This window comes from Brachyhypopomus gauderio, chromosome 11 (assembly GCF_052324685.1).
Source record: "Brachyhypopomus gauderio isolate BG-103 chromosome 11, BGAUD_0.2, whole genome shotgun sequence".
Classification (NCBI taxonomy): domain Eukaryota; kingdom Metazoa; phylum Chordata; class Actinopteri; order Gymnotiformes; family Hypopomidae; genus Brachyhypopomus; species Brachyhypopomus gauderio.
This window is the reverse complement of record NC_135221.1, coordinates 9,566,674-9,587,632: the sequence shown is the minus strand read 5'-3', so window position 1 is coordinate 9,587,632 and position 20,959 is coordinate 9,566,674. Positions and strand designations below refer to the sequence as shown.

The 20,959-nt window shown below is 41.8% G+C and overlaps 2 protein-coding genes across 4 annotated transcripts; one reads left to right on the top strand and one right to left on the bottom strand.

Annotated features, from left to right (window-relative positions):
• The first annotated feature begins 678 nt into the window (after positions 1-678).
• lbx2 (ladybird homeobox 2) lies at positions 679-3,643 on the top strand. Its single transcript, XM_077021804.1, has 3 exons — positions 679-1,099; positions 1,287-1,618; positions 2,477-3,643. The coding sequence occupies exons 1-3, from the start codon at positions 1,050-1,052 to the stop codon at positions 2,935-2,937; spliced, it is 843 nt and encodes a 280-aa protein (XP_076877919.1). The 5' UTR covers positions 679-1,049; the 3' UTR covers positions 2,938-3,643.
• Positions 3,644-6,277: 2,634 nt separating this feature from the next.
• Positions 6,278-17,679, bottom strand: pcgf1 (polycomb group ring finger 1). Of its 3 annotated transcripts, none has more exons than XM_077021801.1 (9): positions 17,510-17,679; positions 16,331-16,436; positions 14,209-14,361; positions 14,049-14,117; positions 13,834-13,939; positions 11,647-11,689; positions 9,817-9,903; positions 6,885-6,965; positions 6,278-6,463 (listed from the first exon to the last, which is right to left on the bottom strand). In XM_077021801.1, exons 1-9 carry the CDS (start codon positions 17,603-17,605, stop codon positions 6,413-6,415), a joined length of 792 nt encoding a protein of 263 aa, XP_076877916.1. In that variant the 5' UTR covers positions 17,606-17,679; the 3' UTR covers positions 6,278-6,412. The 3 variants fall into 3 exon arrangements, with proteins under 3 accessions (XP_076877916.1, XP_076877917.1, XP_076877918.1); XM_077021802.1 differs by having other exon boundaries at positions 9,817-9,900; XM_077021803.1 differs by having other exon boundaries at positions 17,519-17,679.
• Between the last annotated feature and the right edge of the window lie 3,280 nt (positions 17,680-20,959).

The following is a 20,959-nucleotide window of genomic DNA, read 5'->3' as shown; positions in this document are numbered from 1 at the left end:
AGGAGTAATGCATTGTCCCGGCGTCATATTTATCGCCGTGTTAATGACAAATTTGCCGGTCGTCTGTAATATAACTTAAAACGTACCTGAAGTGATTATACATAGTCATGCCCAAAATCACCATAGTGGTCCTGAAATAAAAAATGAGATAAAAACGAAAATAACTGATTGCACACAAGAAATAGCGTGTTTTAAATTTTTTGCTACACTTCTCGTTACGACACGTTAACCCATTAATAATATATATTTAAATAATAGTTTTAGCTTATTTGTTATTAAGATTTGATTAGACATGGTTTTGTAATGCACAAATATGTTTCGGTTAATTTAAAAATACTTTGTCTTTGTTATTGTTCTCGACACTGACATATTTTTAGAGAAATTTATGACGCAACGTTTTTCTGGTGAACAGGACAAATAAAACAACGTATAAATAGGCTTTTTTCAATATTGTTATTTATTCCATAGAGTAGATGGATATAAATAGAACGCTTTGAACCTTGTTGCGGAATAAGGGTTCACCAATCACGTAGAGGCTGTTTGAACGTTAGGCTTACATCCTCGTAACAGTCCCTGATATTTGAATAATTAGCCACAACAATAATGAGATCACTCTGATTTGCAGAACCCATTGAAAGAACGCATAGCCTGTCGTTACTAATTGAGTCAAAGGAACACTAGCAGTATTATTTTAATGAGCACTAACTCTCCCTTTTCAGAGAAGAGTGCGCGTGGAGCACGTGGTCGGCCCTAAGTGGGAGTGGGGTGTCAGATGCATAAACATCTCCAGCCGTCTTCCTTCTCTTTAAACTTGGGTAACACCGCAGGGGAAACTCCTCCTATTCTCGCCTCCAATTAATTATTATGGTCTGGCCCTTTAAGACGGAGCAGCAGGTCAGCAAGTCGTGTAGAGTTTCTCTAATTGAACTTCGCCCAATCAACAATAACTCGTTAGCGGTTGCCTGATCTTTCTTGTTTCTGCGAGGCGGTTTATTTTCGTGCAGCGAATCGGCCCCCGGCCAGTTCTGTTGTACTTCCTAAAGATCTTCATGGGGCTCTCCAGAAAAAGTTGGACTCAAACAAGGGGACTACGTTTGGGGTGCGTATGAGATCGCAGCCTGCGCCCGAAGCATGGTGGTTTTGGAAGAGCGTTTCAGACTGAAGATCTTCAGAGATTCCGTTTAAAGAAAACGACAAGGCTCCGAAACGTGGTGTTGTATGCAGAAAGCAACGGTCGAGGCGATTCGGTCGAAGTAGAAAACTTTTTTTTTGAAATTGTTTCTTAGGACTGCGATGACCTCCAGTAAAGACATGAAGACAGGCTCGGTTCTGCAGTCCAGCGGCGAGGAGAGGAGACGGGGTCCTTTAGACCATCTCCCACCCCCAGCCAACTCCAACAAGCCTCTCACTCCGTTCAGCATTGAGGATATTTTAAACAAACCCTCCGTAAAGAAGTCGGTGGCTAATCTCTGCCCACCGCGGTCGCTGGAGAAAGTGACCGGGTCGAGTGCGGTTCGGAACGGTCTCACCACTCCCTCATCGCCCTTGTGCGCTCTGGAGGAGCTAGCGAGTAAAACATTTAAAGGTCTTGAAGTCAGCGTTATACAAGCAGCAGAAGGTAAATAAATATTTTCGATTGCACTCTCGTTATTTCATTGGCATAGATATTAAAATTAATATTTTCGTGTTTCAAATGTCAAACTAATGACCGAGAGTATTTTTGTTAGTCTTTTTGTGACTCGTTTAGGTATTGTTATAGCCCTAATGACCTATTGAGTTTTATTTTTGATTTGACGTGTCGTTTGAATGCAGTAGAGGAAAACACGCTATTCCCTGGATCTTGAGGTATATAGCGAGGTCTCGGAGGCTTTGTGTGAGCATAGTCAGTCTTTGACATTATTTGTCAGATGTCAAGTATTCTGATGTGTATTCTGGCACACAGTTGCATTTTAATTGTTTCTGGAATGCTACTGAAGTGGCAGTAATCTATTTTTACAAGTGTAATTTTGTCATGAATGTTGACAATCTGCCAAGTGCTTATTCTAATGTCACAAGAACATTATAACAAGAACATTATGACAAATGTAATATGTGTTTAGGAGACTGTGCATGAAATAATTTTGCAAAGTAGTCTCTGTGCATAGACTGCTTACTGTCAGTAAAATACGTAGTAGTAGATAGATGCATGGTGTTTTGTGGTTTTTTGTCAAAGACGTAGAATACCCTGTTCCTTGATTTCTGATTGACTTGTGAATTGTTTTGATATACTTGGCAGTTCATAACTATTGTTTAGGAAAAGTTCCTCATTTGATCTAAAACAGCTGTTTTGCAGCTGGACTGAACAATTTCGACCTACACACAAAATAGCTCAATATAGCACACCCATATACTGGCATGATAAGCATTTTAGTCCCACAACCATCTATTAGTCCCATGTGATCTGAGATATTAACTTTGTTGCCTTCTCCCTCTGAAGGTCGCGAACACTTGAACGCCTTCGGCCAAAGACAGGCCTCCAAAAAGAGGCGAAAGTCCCGCACCGCTTTCACTAACCATCAGATCTACGAACTGGAAAAACGCTTTTTGTACCAGAAGTATCTGTCACCAGCTGACAGAGATCAAATAGCACAGCAGCTCGGTCTGACCAACGCGCAGGTCATCACCTGGTTCCAGAACCGACGAGCCAAACTCAAGAGAGACTTGGAAGAGATGAAGGCAGACGTCGAGTCCCTCAAGAAAATCCCCCCGCAGGCTTTGCAGAAACTGGTAGCCATGGAAGACGTGGACGATCCTCAGGGCGGCTCGGGGCCAATCTCGCCCAGTATATCTCCATCTTCACACGGCCACAGGGCCTTTCCTCAGTCGCCGCCCTCTTCCAGAGGCCAAACCACAGACGAATTCTCTGAAGAGGATGAAGAAATTGAAGTGGACGATTGAAAATAGGCCCTTATTTTCAGAAATGGGCATTTTTCACTTTTGCACGGACGCTGACTCTGCGGAATTGAAAGGATGTTTTTTCTCTCTCATGTTTTAATTTATTGCAAGGATTGTAGAGCCTGCAAGATGTCCATATTTCAGACTGACGTCGAGCTTCAAGGAGTACGTTTCATTCTGTAGGATGTGAGAATTGATTAGTGATTGTGGTACAGGATCACGACTGCAACATGTGTATGTACATTTTAAGTTTTATTTCGCCACATAATATGAGGGGAAACGTGTGCAGTTGCTTTGTTACACAGTTCATCATCACCATCACACTATTTACATTGTTATAGCTGCTAATGATACGTATCTGCCAAATGTGATTTTTCAACTAATTTCTCAAATATATAGACCTATTTATATTTATACAGTGTAAGAAAAATTGTCATATAAATAGGCTTGCAATTTGACAAGCATTCACTAAAACAAATAGTCCTGTTGAGGATAAAATACAATTGCTGAAACATTTTCTCCCGTATTATTATTATTGATATATGAAAACTCAATTATGAATTTTGAATCGATTTTCATGGCCAAATTAGTGAACTAACTGGGGGCAAGATTATGTGTATAAATCACCTTACGATGCATTTTACGATAAAGTTATTGTAACATTCTATTTAATCACCATTTATGTAAATAAAGGGTATATGATATTTCACATTGTTTCTTGCTGTGAAGTTCTAATCTGAGCCTGTAAATCAATTTCTGCATCTTGATTGCAATGCGAATATATTGGCGGAAATATATTTACTGACTTGTAATTTATTTTAAAATCATTATTATTAGTACTAGTAATAATGGTAATAACATTTTTTTATTTTGTATTTATTTTTCCCTTTCTCTCCTATCTGTCGAAATGTACAACTGAAAAATGTGCGGATTCGTATTAGCATTTACATCCGCACCACACAGGTCTTTTATGCTACTATAACTAAACAGAAAGTCTATGGTCTGTGCTATCTTAACAAATCGTGTTCTCATCTCGTGGTTAGTCTTTGTACGTGTTAAGTGGCTCGAGCTCAATTAGGGGCAATTGAAGACCACCCCCCCCCCCAAGACCTCGTAAAAAATGTCACAATGACTTTAGCGCTCCAGGCTGGCAACAAAAAGCTTGCTTTCTCCTTTGCGACATATGGTTTATGAATTTTCTCTAACCCAAACTAGTCAACATGATTGATTAGGTTAACCCGCCTTTGCCGCATTTAAACAGTCTCAGTCGGTCGGGTCGAAATAATGCGCGGCATCTGTGCCCCCTTTAAATGCGTGTGTTGAAAAACGCCCATGAATAGCAATTGATTAGCATGGGGTTCCTAATGAATAAATCTCAATGGGAACCCGAAAGAAATGGGAGGACTGTCGCCTCTTTCTCTCCGCATCCGCGTTGTCCGAATAGCCGTCTGCTGAATATCTTTCAGTCCATTTGTATCAGTGGCGAGAAGATCAAGGCAGGCGTTTCGGTCAGGGAGAAAACCGACCGTCCAAGCTCACAATTGACTTAATCGCTTGGAATAGTGAGGGTTGAAATGTCAAGTAGATTTTTATGAGCGCATTGTGTGAAGGGCCCAGGACGGGCCAGTAACGACCTCTCACTAACCGCAACACAGTCGCACTTCTCCGGATCTCCTTTTGCGGCGACTGGCGTGTGATTTGCAAGAATTTGTTCTCCCAACAAAAGAATTCAAAATATTTTTGCAGCATAACTGAACGGTTTTAGAGGTTCTGAGTACAGATACTGCCAGACGGGTAATAGGCCTATATCGACATTCACGCTTCAAGAAAGTTATTAAGAAAACACATCTACCCTCGCTTGTGTTGATGGGCCTTGTTTGAACGCAAGACGTGTTTTGTAGCATTTATTAATACAATTTAATAACAATTTGGCATGTTATTTGTGTCAATTTTCAGTCCTGTTTTGGAGATGAATAGAGCTTATTATTTGCATGATTCATTTACAGTTCTAATGTAGATTACAGCCTATATGTCCTATTAAGCTAGAACAAACACCGTAAAGCATTAACTACGATAGAAGTAACAAAAACATCACAGTCTTGTGTTGGTTTAGTGGATGATCGAGCATTTTTTACTATTAAGCGATTTTAACAGCGCCCGTTATCAGCAAACATGTAAGTGCAATGCAACATTTACTGATGTTATGGCTCACTTAAGTTTAAAATAATTCTGAACTCAAACATTAATAGAAATTGCAATATACACTAATATTAGACTGCAATTTGTCACCAAAAACAAGCAATATATTACCTTTATTTGCGGGTTTGACCATCTATATTTATATAAATCTTAGTCAAAAAGTTAATCGGAACTGACTGTAAACTTGTAGTCAGTCTAATATGGACTACATGGAAGACCATTCATGGAGGTGTTTCATACTTCGTACATTTAAATAAATGTAAGCAAAGCTAAATCGCCATCATGATTGAGTGTGATAAACAAAAACAAACAAACGACACCAACAAACGTAAATAAAAGTAAATCGTTATTCGGTAAATATTGGTAGGCTGTGCTATGTTGCATCTCTGCTGTGGAAGAGATGTAACCTTCCATGAATAAATGATGCAACCATTTCAGTGGTTGCTCAGTTAGGCTACATTCACCGTCAGTACGTACCTATTGAAATGTACCTATTGTTATACGTGTTTGTGATACGACTATCTGCTAGTATAGAGCCGATTGCTTAAAACAATCAAAACAAAGTTTGTGATATACTAAACTGAAATTCCTTACATTGAGCGTTTCCATCAAGAATCAGTAATATTTGCATTATGATGCTCTGTCAAATGTAACAACAAAGAAAACAGAAAACTCACATGAGTTTCACATGAGTTTAGTCGAAACCCGAAAACTGTCTGCCCACGCCATCTGTCTCAGATAACCAGTGTTCCATTTTCTTAACTTTTTCATTTCTGGGCCAGTGTCTCAAGTTATAAATAGACTACAATATCCAACGTGCAGCGCAATTTGTGCTCATTATTTAAATGCCTAAAAACATTCTGCATGGTTTGCACATGAGCCTTGATCATTACAAATGTAGGACGGCCAGCACGTCGCACTGTAAGTTGAACTCCGTTTAAACAACCGTTTCAATAGGCGACGTATTGCTGAAACCCGTTGGAATAGCAATACTGCCCCAGCGTGTTCGTTTTTAGAATTGCACTTCCAACTAATCCATTTCCCACCGCTGAAATTGTACACGCGAGCCTGTTGAACCAATATCGACAAATGGGAGGATCACCGTTTTTAGGTGACTTGCAAAAATTGTTTCTGAACAGCAATAGATTTTTTACACTTAAATTTATTTTTCTTTTCAAAAATACAAAACAAAAAATAAGTATATATGCACAGAAAAAACTATTAAAATAGAATATGTGAAATACAAAATATTTACACCGGTTGAAACTATCATACAATCCTATCTTGTTCTCTTGTCCTTGATGGCATAGTGGAGGACCAGCGGTTGGGCCTAAAACAACAATAAAGGAAGAAGTGATCAGAAAGTTAACATAAGGGCAGAAGAAGGTTCTGACTCCACAGCGTAAAAGCACTTTACTAACATTACAACGAGATGTGAGCAGAAGTGCATCGGTTCTCATCATAATATAAATATATATAGATAGATATATGATCTATGTTATGACTGATTCATTCTTAGACAATAACAATCCACAAACCAGATCAATGCATGAGACAAGAATTTTGTTGATGTTGTTTTAAGTCGATCCTTCCCTATATCACACAAACCCTCAGCAGACAGCTGGCCCTTACTACTACTTTGTTTTAAAAGAGTACATCCATATTCACTGTAAGATGTTCACAACACAAAAAGCATTGAAAGAAACAGCTCTGATTTTTAAAAAAAGCTATTATATAAGATGATGAGTTACCTTTCCAAACCAATGGGACAGCCAGAGTCGCTTCATTGTCATGTGATCTGGTAGAGATTCATTATTAAACAACATCTGGACCTAGCGCATGGAAGAACACACACACACACACACACACACACACACACACACACACACACACACACACACACACACACACACACACAAGGATGGAGAAAGTGGGGAAGGATGAAGGTAAGGCAGGTAAAATATATGAATGCTTTATCTGAAAAGAGAGAAAAAAAGGATTCTGCTACATGTTCAGTATTTTGGATTTTTTAAACCATACCCATCACCCCAGTAACATATTTAATAATTTAGGCTTTGATTTGGAATCCTGCAAAATTTATTATTACATTATGCCATTTTATGGTCCATGGTGCATCTTTAACAATGCATTTGAATGTATCAAAAATATAAATAAACTGGGCCGTTATGACATATTGGGAGGAAGCTTGGGTGATATGGATTAACATTTGCACTGCATTTCAGAATTTTGAATGTGATGTTTTTTCCTCAAAACAATTCAGTTTATTCAAAAAGTGTTATGTCATACAAGTTTCCAATACAAAGTCCAAAGATATTCCCAAAAAAATATAAAATAGGGAATTGACATATTTGCCTAAATTTGAACAAAAAAATCAAGAAAATCTGTGGCACACTGAAGCTCAAAAAAAGCTAATTTTTTAAACTTTTAGATATATAATTGATCACATTCGTCTATTGCATGGGTATAACTGCTTTGACAAGTGCTAGGGTAAGAAATGCGGACCAAGTGTTGCTTTCAAATCAGCTGGCCCTCAAAATCGCGTTCGCGTAAGAAATCATGAGTCACGAAAGGTTTCATGGCCGCATTTGTTAAGCCCACTGAACAAGAATTATAGTGCTATGGCATAAAATATATTTTTAGTACAACCGTTAACTATTTTGATTTTTTTATTTTATTAATCGGCTTCTTTTACGAAATGTCACTTGTGCTGCGTTTATTATCTTAGCATCCTGTGACAAAATTTAAGCAAGAAAAGATGTTATAATATATAAAATATTGTCGGAGTACTTTCCAAAAGTGTTTGGGGACAAAGTTTGCCATTTTAGAAAGTGATGGAGACATGTCTTCAGCATCCAAAGCTAAATGATGTGCTATGCTCTATTACATGCATTCAGGGACATCTGTCCTGCTTTGTTGGGTTATGTCTGAGAGTCATCATCATAGTAGCTGTATATGCTCCTGTTCTTTCTGTCTGTTGTTTCTATATATGATAAACTCTTCCTGTATTGACAATGTATAGGCAAAGAGTTATAAGGAACTCCATGGTAACTTATATACACCGGTCAGCCATAACATTAAAACCAGCTGGCTTATATTGTGTAGGTACTGCCAAAAAAGCTCTGACCTGTTAAGGCATGAACTCCACAAGACCTCTGAAGGTTGTATCTGGCACCAAGACGTTAGCAGCAGGTCCTTTAGAGTCCTGAAAGTTGCAAGGTGGTGCCTCCAAGGATCAGATTTATTTTTCCAGCACATCCCACAGATGCTCTTGAGATCTGGGGAATTTGGAGGCCAAGTCAACACCTTAGACACTTTTTTTGTCGTCACGTTCCTCAAACCATTCCTGAAAAGATTTTGCAGTGTGTGGCAGGGTTCATTATCCTGCTGGAAGTGGCCACTGCCTTTAGGGAACACCACTGCCGTGAAGTGGTCTATGTGGTCTGCAGCAAGGTTTAGGTAGATGATAAGTAACATCCACTTGATTGCCAGCACCCGAGGTTTCCTAGCAGAACATTGACCACTGCTTCCCACCGCTTTCCTCCTCGCACTCTGGTTCCATCTCTTCCCCAATTAAGCAAAACGCAAGGACCCGACTGTCCACACGATGCAAGACGACGTGATTCGCCAGACCAGTCGACCTTCTTCCATTGCTCCAGGGGCCAGTGTAGGTGCTTTTGGCAGAGGTCAGAGGTCAGCATTGGCACTTTCATTCCTCTGTGACTCTACAGTCCTACACGCTGCAAGCTGTGATGACCTGCGTGTTTTAACACATCTCTACGAATTTCCATTTGTGCTACGGTAGTTCTTCTGTCTGACTGGACCATTCGGGATCGCTTTTGTTCCCCGTGCACATCAGTGAGCCTTGGGAGCCCACGACCCATTGTTGCTTTGCATTATCCTTCCATAGACACCTTTGGTAGGTGCTACTCACCCCACTGGACCTGCTGTTCTGGAGATGCACTTTCCAGTCAACCCAATGTTTTTTTTTTTTTTTTGTCAAAGTCGCTCAGATCCTTGTGTTGCCCATTTTTCCTGATTTTGACATGTTAACTTCAAGAACTATTGACTTGCTGCTAAGAAATCGCCTCCCTTGACATGTACCATTGTAACAAGATCAATGTTCTTCAATGGATTTCACTTCTGTCTTTGGTTTTAGTGTTATGGCTGATCGGTGTATAAAGCCATAGGTAAGGGGGATGTAATAAAGCCAATATGAAATGGAGTAACATTAATGTTCACTCACAACAATGATGAGGCCGTGTGATATATACTTTTCCAAATTTATTTATTTTCAAGTGCTTAATCTGTACATAAAATGTGATATATTACCCATCAGTAATGAGGATTATCATTGGGAGGTGGAATGGACTAATAAAGGGGGTTAGTCTCTGAAACAAGTGTCTGGAGGAACAGATGATATGCCATGGACCAAAAAAGGAACATGTTGAAAATATTAAATATTTTAAATATTAAATAAAAAAATTATTTACATCCAAGACATACTGTTCTGAAAACAATATACAGTCACCTGTCTGTATCAGTTAGCTGTATATTTGGTTAATTAATTGATATTATTAAGTTCTACTAAAGCAATGTCTCATGTTTTACTCCAGGACACAGAATAACAATCATTCAAGCAGGGGTAAGAATTAAAGGACGCACCTGGTGCCTCTCCACGTTGAGTCGATGACAGAGTACTTTCCTCAGGTGCCGGACCTCAGCTCTCACAGAACAGCGCACAAACTTCTGCTGCAGAGATCAGGGAGAACACTTTAATATTGTTACCACGAGAGAAAAAGAGGGTGCCTGCTTCAAGGGCTACTTCCATTACACATGTGTATCATGCTGCCATATCACCAATGTTTGAAGTACACATTTCAGGAAAACAGAGTATGTGGGCGGAGTGGAGACACAGAGTATGTGGGCGGAGTGTAGACACAGAGTATGTGGGCGGAGTGTAGACACAGAGTATGTGGGCGGAGTGTAGACACAGAGTATGTGGGCGGAGTGTAGACACAGAGTATGTGGGCGGAGTGTAGACACAGAGTATGTGGGCGGAGTGGAGACACAGAGTATGTGGGCGGAGTGTAGACACAGAGTATGTGGGCGGAGTGTAGACACAGAGTATGTGGGCGGAGTGTAGACACAGAGTATGTGGGCGGAGTGTAGACACAGAGTATGTGGGCGGAGTGGAGACACAGAGTATGTGGGCGGAGTGTAGACACAGAGTATGTGGGCGGAGTGGAGACACAGAGTATGTGGGCGGAGTGGAGACACAGAGTATGTGGGCGGAGTGTAGACACAGAGTATGTGGGCGGAGTGTAGACACAGAGTATGTGGGCGGAGTGTAGACACAGAGTATGTGGGCGGAGTGTAGACACAGAGTATGTGGGCGGAGTGGAGACACAGAGTATGTGGGCGGAGTGTAGACACAGAGTATGTGGGCGGAGTGTAGACACAGAGTATGTGGGCGGAGTGTAGACACAGAGTATGTGGGCGGAGTGGAGACACAGAGTATGTGGGCGGAGTGGAGACACAGAGTATGTGGGCGGAGTGGAGACAGAGTATGTGGGCGGAGTGGAGACACAGAGTATGTGGGCGGAGTGGAGACAGAGTATGTGGGCGGAGTGTAGAAACAGAGTATGTGGGCGGAGTGGAGACACAGAGTATGTGGGCGGAGTGGAGACACAGAGTATGTGGGCGGAGTGGAGACACAGAGTATGTGGGCGGAGTGGAGACAGAGTATGTGGGCGGAGTGGAGACACAGAGTATGTGGGCGGAGTGTAGACACAGAGTATGTGGGCGGAGTGGAGACACAGAGTATGTGGGTGGAGTGTAGACACAGAGTATGTGGGCGGAGTGTAGACACAGAGTATGTGGGCGGAGTGGAGACACAGAGTATGTGGGCGGAGTGTAGACACAGAGTATGTGGGCGGAGTGTAGACACAGAGTATGTGGGCGGAGTGTAGACACAGAGTATGTGGGTGGAGTGTAGACACAGAGTATGTGGGCGGAGTGTAGACACAGAGTATGTGGGCGGAGTGGAGAGTCCCACTCCTCCCTCCAAGCATTCTGTCGTTGATAATATTGTTGAGCCATCTGTGTTGTGAAGATAGATGGGAAAACTACATCACATGTTTGATGCATGTGTCTTATTGCACAGTGAGTGCTTTGTGGTAGTGATAACCTCACAGTACTTGTGTTCCCCATTAAGGGTTTTAATTAGGGACCATTTTCAATTATTTTCATGGTGTCCAAGCTTGTAAAAATGTATAGAGCAGTTTCATTATGGGTTGTGGTCACATGTATTGGAGCAGCGTGAGATGCTGGACGATGCTCCAAGTTTATGCTCTGGGTGAGACACTGGTCCCCACTCTCACTCCTGACATACTCCCCACTCTCACTCTCAACATACTCCCCACTCCTCTCACTCCTGACATACTCCCAATATATAAAACAATTAGACTCATTACACTCTGTTCAATGTCTTACCTGTAAAGTTAATTTATTTTTGTCTTTTCCAGACAACGATGAGCTGCAAAAGAAAATATAAAAAAATTAATTAATTAATTAATTAATATGAGTTAACTTCATTTGTACAGCATTTTTGTCTAAATTCAAAATGATATCTTTAAAAAAATATAAACAAATCAGCGTGGAGACCCCACTGCTGTGAGACACAACACAGACGGACAATTATCCACCAGAACAACAGCTGCTACGGGCAGAACGTAACAGGGATGGAGGGGGCAGTGGTGTATGAAGAGCTCGCTGGGGTTTAAGACAGAGATGACAGGTCAGACACACACAGACTCCAGTGTACACGGGCGGACACGAAAACCCTAGTGTGGAAAATCTGGTCTGCAATACTATCAGCCAGCCAGGGAATCCAAGCAGGCATCATGAGCAATAATGACAGAGACCCTGGACAGGAGAGGACACGCTGGTGTTTCAGGAGTGAGGAAGCCAAGACGTCCAGCCATGAACCGACCTTTCACGGATTTTCTATATTTAGCCAATTAGCAAAAGGCAAATATAAATCAAACCCTGCCTAACCGATGAAGCAACATGAGGACATGCTCAACTGTGGAAACTAATAAAGCGGTTACTGTATGATTAATGTGGCATTCCAAATATAAATTTTTGTTGGATTCCATAATCTCATTTTACTTTGTTGCTTATTCGTCCTCAATAACAGAAAAAGCTCTGAAGAGTCACGTGAGGGTGTGTGCTACAGCAGATTCATCCTGACAAATTTATGGCAATAATATAACAACAGTGGCTTTATTTCTTAAGTTGTATATCATTGTCTTGCAAACATTTACACAACAGAGAAACTAATTTGACAATTGATTATATAATAATTCAACCTACCATCAATTACAGAATTAGGTTGAAACATTCTCTTACACAGCAAAATATCACTGCTGCTTTCTGTCACACACCATTGACATTGTGACATTTTTAATAGGTAGTTATAAAATTATACAACAGAAAAGACCACAGTAAATTATAGGACACAAACCCAATATCACTAACTACAACTGTAACTATTTAAAAACACCATATGAAAAGACAGATGACGTACGTGTGCTGGGGTACATGCAAATGAAGCTCAGAAACACAGCCACACGTGATCTGCTCTGGGAGAGCGTAACAACGCTCCAGTTGGGCAAGATTTGGACTCTAGCCAAACAAACACAACCAACGTGTTCAGAAGTTAATGGTATTAAGTAAAATAAACGTGAAATCAGAACACAATCTCTGGCCATTGCTCACTGAAATGAAATGACTGAAGTCATGAGTGTTTGCAAAAAAGATCATTAATAGGAACAGCTGAAAAGTCCAACAGTCGATAACTACAGCAAAATCTTTGTGTTTGAACTGTTCAAAAATGTATGATCGACATCTGCTCAGGAACTACAAATGAACTAGTTTTTTACCCCAGAATCAAGATTTGTTATCTTTTACTTCTCCATCATTCTCTCAATGAGATGCCTGATTACTTGGGGCATTCAACATATATAACAACATACTGTATATGGGGAAATTTGCAGCACAATAATATCGCTCATCACTACAATTTTCAGCATTGTAACAGTTTGTTTAAATTTACATTCTGGCTCAAGTTACCCAGGTACCCGTATACTCAGAGGGGACAATATCTTCCAAGTCTATTAACTGCTTTTCTCTTATGTTTACGTGTTGAGATTCCACGTATGTGAACAATACATACTTATATATTTGGAACATGTTCCACCTGCATTTACTGTCTAATTTTAAAGGTAATTAACCATGCATGTTGCCAAATGAACCAGACAGTCTACACCCTCGCCCTGCTAGTTAACCTCTGACCTCAGGACCACAGCTAACTGGTTCCCCCCACCAGGTCGGACCGCCCCGCTGGAGGGTGTGAAGGGGAACAACAGCACGTCTACTGCGGCCCAGCAGAGGTCGCTCTGCCATTTACGAGGAGCCAGACGCTACAGCCAGACGTCTGCAGCTGTGGACGGTTTTATTTTGTTAGTCAGCTCCTCATCCATGCAGCAGGACAAAAATCACCCAGCTGAACAACTCTAACGAACCACTGGATTTTAAGACCATCCTCTCTCACTTTCTTTAGGCCGAGCCACTCTCGCAGTGCCCTCTTGCAGGAGAGATGCCAAACTTTGACCTTACCTTTGTCTCTCCAAACAGAGCGACACTTGCTCATCATATCTGTAGAAATGGGCTTTAGAGTGATCGAAGCTGGTGTACGGTAATCCTGTGTTCTCTGGCAACGACTCTACGAGGAACACAAAGAGCAAAAGCGAATTGAGCATCAAAGCGCCATTCTAGTGTACGGTAAAAGTTTCCTGTTCCTTCACACTGAAGCTGAGCATGAATGTGTTTACCGTCCCCCGGCTGTATGACACGCTCGAGGCCTCTCGACTGATAAAACTCCCTGATTCTCTTGTCTTCACCTGAAACACAAGAAGAAACAAACATTCATTATCCTGCAAATAACACCGTCCTCCTTCAAACGGTCCAATGCAATAGGATAAGGACACTCACTTTCTTGTAGTCCAGGGACCAATTTGTAAACAATGTCTTGCATTACTCTGTCCAGCTTAAGATTAAGCAAGGGCTGTGTTTCATGAATTTTGATGTTGCACATTGGACAATATTTGCTGGTCTGGAGGTATTTCACAATGCAACTTTTGCAGACTAGAAAAAGAAACAAAAAACAAAATACGTATTAATTTATGTAGAATCATGTGAAGGGGTGTGAAGGGCTTGAGTGACAGCTGAGCATCTTTTGAAGTGCACCCATGTGATCTACACCTGAAACACCCGTGTGATCTACACCCGAAACACCCGTGTGATCTACACCTGAAACACCCGTGTGATCTACACCTGAAACACCCATGTGATCTACACCTGAAACACCCGTGTGATCTACACCTGAAACACCCGTGTGATCTACACCTGAAACACCCGTGTGATCTACACCCGATACACCCGTGTGATCTACACCTGATACACCCGTGTGATCTACACCTGAAACACCCATGTGATCTACACCTGAAACACCCGTGTGATCTACACCCGATACACCCGTGTGATCTACACCCGATACACCCGTGTGATCTACACCCGTGTGATCTACACCCGTGTGATCTACACCCGAAACACCCGTGTGATCTACACCCGAAACACCCGTGTGATCTACACCCGAAACACCCGTGTGATCTACACCCGATACACCCGTGTGATCTACACCTGATACACCCGTGTGATCTACACCTGAAACACCCATGTGATCTACACCTGAAACACCCGTGTGATCTACACCCGATACACCCGTGTGATCTACACCCGATACACCCGTGTGATCTACACCCGTGTGATCTACACCCGAAACACCCGTGTGATCTACACCCGAAACACCCGTGTGATCTACACCCGAAACACCCGTGTGATCTACACCTGAAACATCCGTGTGATCTACACCTGAAACACCCGTGTGATCTACACCCGAAACACCCGTGTGATCTACACCCGAAACACCCGTGTGATCTACACCTGAAACACCCGTGTGATCTACACTTGAAACATCCGTGTGATCTACACCTGAAACATCCGTGTGATCTACACCTGAAACATCCGTGTGATCTACACCTGAAACACCCGTGTGATCTACACTTGAAACATCCGTGTGATCTACACCTGAAACACCCGTGTGATCTACACCCGAAACACCCGTGTGATCTACACCCGAAACACCCGTGTGATCTACACCTGAAACATCCGTGTGATCTACACCTGAAACACCCGTGTGATCTACACCCGAAACACCCGTGTGATCTACACCCGAAACACCCGTGTGATCTACACCTGAAACACCCGTGTGATCTACACTTGAAACATCCGTGTGATCTACACCTGAAACATCCGTGTGATCTACACCTGAAACACCCGTGTGATCTACACTTGAAACATCCGTGTGATCTACACCTGAAACACCCGTGTGATCTACACCCGAAACACCCGTGTGATCTACACCCGAAACACCCGTGTGATCTACACCCGAAACACCCGTGTGATCTACACCTGAAACATCCGTGTGATCTACACCTGAAACACCCGTGTGATCTTCACCCGAAACACCCGTGTGATCTACACCTGAAACATCCGTGTGATCTACACCTGAAACATCCGTGTGATCTACACCTGAAACATCCGTGTGATCTACACCTGAAACATCCGTGTGATCTACACCTGAAACATCTATGTGCCGCCCCATCCCACCTCACTTAATCCACGGTCAATTTGTGTCCACAGCACATTTTATAATCCAGCAGCACCACGTGTCAAAAGAAAAAACCCCAAAAACAGGAACACAGCTTGAACCCGACCCAATGAACACACCTTACATCCACTACCATATCACGTCTTAATGCAGTACTGAGAATGGGCTGCTGACCAAATATCTGGTTAGTGGTGATCCTGTGGTCAGAAGCTGACCAGATACATAAGGAATAGAGGGGGTATTGGCTGGCGTATTCTGCATGCAAACTGATGGACAATATCTGCAATTGTACATTTACATTATTGCAAGCGAGGACGTACAGGTACAAGGTGTTCCTAATAAAGTGGCGGATGAGTGTATTTCAAGGAAGAGCATCAAACTTACAGGTGTGAAGACACTCAGTAATGGTTGTTGCATCAATGAAGTATCCCGCGCATAAGTAACACACGATGTGTTCGTTCAGATCCTTAATTTTTATCTTGACCTCCTCCTGTCAAAATCAGACAAGACAAGAACCTGTAATCTCGAGATATATTCACTGACGTGAGTTAAATGTCCGGCCCGTCGCCTGTGAACGCTGCACGTCTGCGTCGCTGCGACGGACCTGCGCGTGCAAACTTTTCCACGCGCGAACGCCTCGCGCTCCGAGGACCACGCATGACATATATCCAAGCAGCTCCGATCGGAAATATAAACATATATAAATACATATACCATAAATATATACATATATTTGTAGTATTTATACACACATACATGTATATATATTATGTACACGTTTTTGAACAGCGGTGAATTTAGTGGGGGCTCCATCAAACCCCAGACAGCCCCTACAGTAATGCGGTGTAAAGCACTCTCCCAGTTTGGGTTTAAAAAAAACTTTATGCTTTATTTACAGTAGCTGCGGTGTTTTATGTTGTGGGGTTAATATCGCACAGACTCGTGGAGGAGCGAACGGGGAAACAGCTGACTGCAGGAGATCTCAACCTCCCGGGTCACAGCATCAGCCGGGGGGGGGGGGGTGTAAGAGGTGTAGGACTGCACATGTTTGGGTTAGATGAGCTCCGGGAGCAATTCTGGCTAAATCTATGCTCACTTGGTCCGAGTGTGGTTTTAAATCAAGGGCAAGCGGTGTCTTTGCCATCAATACATGCAGTTGCTCACTTGTCATGCTAGGCGGCTAGCAAAGCTATCTAGGGCACGCACACGGCGAGGATGCACACTCGCTCACAACATTTCACAGCTGGAGGGGAAACAACCAATCCAACATTTTCCAAACGCAATTTACAAATTTTATCACGTAGGGGTAAAAAAAAAGGCCAGGGACTCCACGGAAAACAACAACAACAACAACAACAAAAAGCCCTTGTGACGGTGAACAACACACTTGATTCTGCCACACTCACGCCTGCGCAAAGGCGCCGCGCGCTCACTCCATTCTCCGCCGCCCGGGCGAGCGCGCGCGCGCTGCACGCGCGGCGGGGACTCGCGTTTGTACGGTACCACGAGCGCCCGGTTACAAGCCCTGGCACGAGCGGCTGCGCCGTGTGTCGGAAAACTTACTTTGCTTACCTCGTTTCTCAGGGGGTCGAGCTTATAAACGTTCTGTAGTTGATTTCTTAGCCGCATAGCTATCGCCATTGGACCTTGCTCCGCCATCTTTGGGAGTTCTGCATACTTCCGGGTAACGGTAGTGGGCGTGGTCGGTGTGCGAGGGTGTGTGTGCAGCGTGATGTGCGCGCGCCACACCGCACTCTCGATTATCTGACTTTTATCTAATAATTACGGTGGTTCTCGCAGCACGTCAAGCAAAACAGACATTTGTGCGATGGGCTGTCGGGCCTGTCTGAACCCCCCTCTCTGTGCTGAGATCTTACCCTAGCTCTTATTGTCAGGACACGGTACCGTTATCAGGTTGAGGAATTATTTGATGAATTTTTATAGTCTAATGGAGCTCGCTTTTAGAGGGAAACGTCACGTTTCATAATGTGTTATGATATAAACTATTACACGGTCTAGAGACGTCTATTTTTACACTTTACACAAAATCTGTAGTATTAAGATATTAAACCGTTAACAACTGTGTAGTAGCCTGTAATAGCATACTTCATCATTCAGCATACTTCATCATTTTGACTACATTAAAGCTTGTATACCTCACATGGGAGAAATGTAAAACAAACTAAAGCTCACACACACACACACACACACACACACACACACACACACACATATATATATATATATATATATATATATATATATATATATATATATATATATATATATATATATATATATATACATAATACACATTAATACATACACACTATACTATATACTATATACACACACGCGCGCACACATATGTGTGATGTCACTGCTTGGCCAGTAGATGGCCACATATACACTTTATACTTGTAAATGACATTTAGATCAGTTATTCTCAACTGGTGGGTCGCGGACAGCTTGTAAAAAAATTAATAGACTACTCTTCTAATTTTGTATTCGTCTTTTATCTTGAAAAAAGACAGAGGCACATGCCGGGGCTCCAGACTGACCATAAATATTAATTTGCGAGTAATATAATTATTTCACTCGCCAATTATATCACTCGATATGCTGTAGCTCCCACTCACATGTTCGTCTCTGCACATCAACAAAGGCGGGAATCTGATCACGTGACTCGCGAAGCAGCGGAGCTGAGACTTTAGCACTAAGCGTTAGCTTGTTGAAAATAGTGAAGACAAAAATATCAGATTATTTCACACAGTCTACATCTCTGTGGGACCATAAGAGGACACACGACTTTAACTGTACATAGTTTTAAGTTAATTTTAATGGGACCAAAAGTCACTCATATGCATACTAGGAAACTTGGTTCGTTTCACATTCGCATATTCGGAATTCTTTCTTCAATAACTTAAAAGTGCCAAAATATGCAAATTCTTATTTCTGGCAACCGACACACACATCTATAACTTTGTTTACGTCAAGAATAGATGTATTTTAAATGTTATTTTAACACATGTTAAACATGTTATTTTAAATATACTCCTGTCAGCACTGCAACGTCTAAGGCACCGTCTACAAATGACCGTAACACGGACGCAAGTGGCGGTCGTAAAGGCCCCAGAGCACTGCGCACTCATTTTTTATTTTTTTTGCATTAATTTCAATAGCCTTTAAACGGTCCATCTAAGACCACCAAAAAAGTTGTATTACATTAAGTGCATCCTAAATAACAACCTAAAAGATGTGTAGCCTATATACATTTATACAAGAAGAGAAAGACATCAGGCATGTTGGACGAGAGAGATCCTAAATAACAGCTGACCTGATGTGAGTGTTGCAATGCTTATTCATTTGTATATTATTATGGCGCCTAGAAAAAGTTATTGGTGACTCATTTTTTCCTTTTAGGACCTACTGGCTCCTTGAGTAACCAATCTTGTTGACATGGTAACCACCAATTTTTTACCCTTTTAATTTGTTATAACATTTGTATTGTATAAAACTGGGTCGCGACTTGATGACAGTGAGAAAATGTGGGTCCCGGGCTGAGACCAGTTGAGAACCCCTGATTTAGATCATTGTAAATATCAAAGAGCACAACAAGCAAATATTTGCCATATTGTGCCATTTTAATCAAGTTTCTAACTATATACCACATGGGTTGTAACATAGACTAATGCTAAGTGGATTAACATTAAATCTCCCTATGTTATCTCTCATGGGGATTTTTAATGCTCTTGCAACACCTTCTACCTCTTTATTGTTGGTGTTAATAACACTGTACATTTCAGCCACAGTTTCTTCATACTGCAATGTTGACTTTTCCACATTTATAGGGACAAATTGAAAATCTTCAAAATAGCTCAATGTGGAGAAGCTTTTATTAAGAGAATAATGAAACAGTCTAAATAAAATGAAACATGTCCAATCAATGATATACGCATGTTTATGATCAATAAGAACAAAAACCAAATACTTCCCATTATTTCAGGGTTCTATCTGATTGAATCATGAGCTTTGATCTTCTCAGCTATTTTGACTTGAGATATTGCCTCAATGAAAAATCACATCTACACTGTGGAGGAAGTACACGCGAGAGAATAAAATCAACACTGCCTCATTCACAGTTACCACAGTTATCACAGTTAACATATTTAGAGACCAGTAGAGGACCTGCCAGCACAGACCTTCAGGGCATGGTCTCTTCAGAATCTGACAGAGACGTTTTCAGTGATAAACGATACTTGGCTGAGCCTAAAATAAAGTGTAGAATCCCGATCGTAAGTCTTAATGTTCACCTGACAAGTGATAAGAGATGAAAGACAGTGTAGATCCTGCGGTTCTGGGGAGAGACGGGTATGCACTTATTAGATGTCGATAGCCGCCTGACCAATGCGGATCTGCCGTACTTTACTCAAACCAAACCCTAAAGCCGTGACAAACTGCACCTCAGACACAGGCAAATCATGTCCAAGAAGACGGGATGGAGATCAAACTTAAGACGACGTATAGTTTTAATTCACATGACCTCATAGAGCTGGTGAATAATGACTTCTTTTTTTGGGAGCCTTCTAACACGTTTTGACTTTATTCTCCTTTCACTGACATAATATAGCTGTCTGAACATACTTTCTGGCTAGCAATGTGTATGAGAGAAAAGTTAAACCGACATCCAACAAATGGAGTGTTCATTAAATGGAGTGTGTGTGTGTGTGTGTGTGTGTGTGTGTGTGTGTGTGTGTGTGTGTGTGTGTGTGTGTGTGTTGAGGGGGGGCATCAGGACTGCGTGTGTGTGTATGTGAAAGAGAGAGAGAGTGAGAGAGAGACAGAGAGAGAGAAAGAGACACCAAAAATGAAAACATGCTGGTGACACCACATGGCAGTACAGCATGTTTCTTATTGCAACTGATTCATGTAAATGGGATCCAGAAGATGTTTAGCTAACACATTAGCTGATGGAGATTCTGTTCCCTTCACTCTGAAGCAAAAACAGGTCTT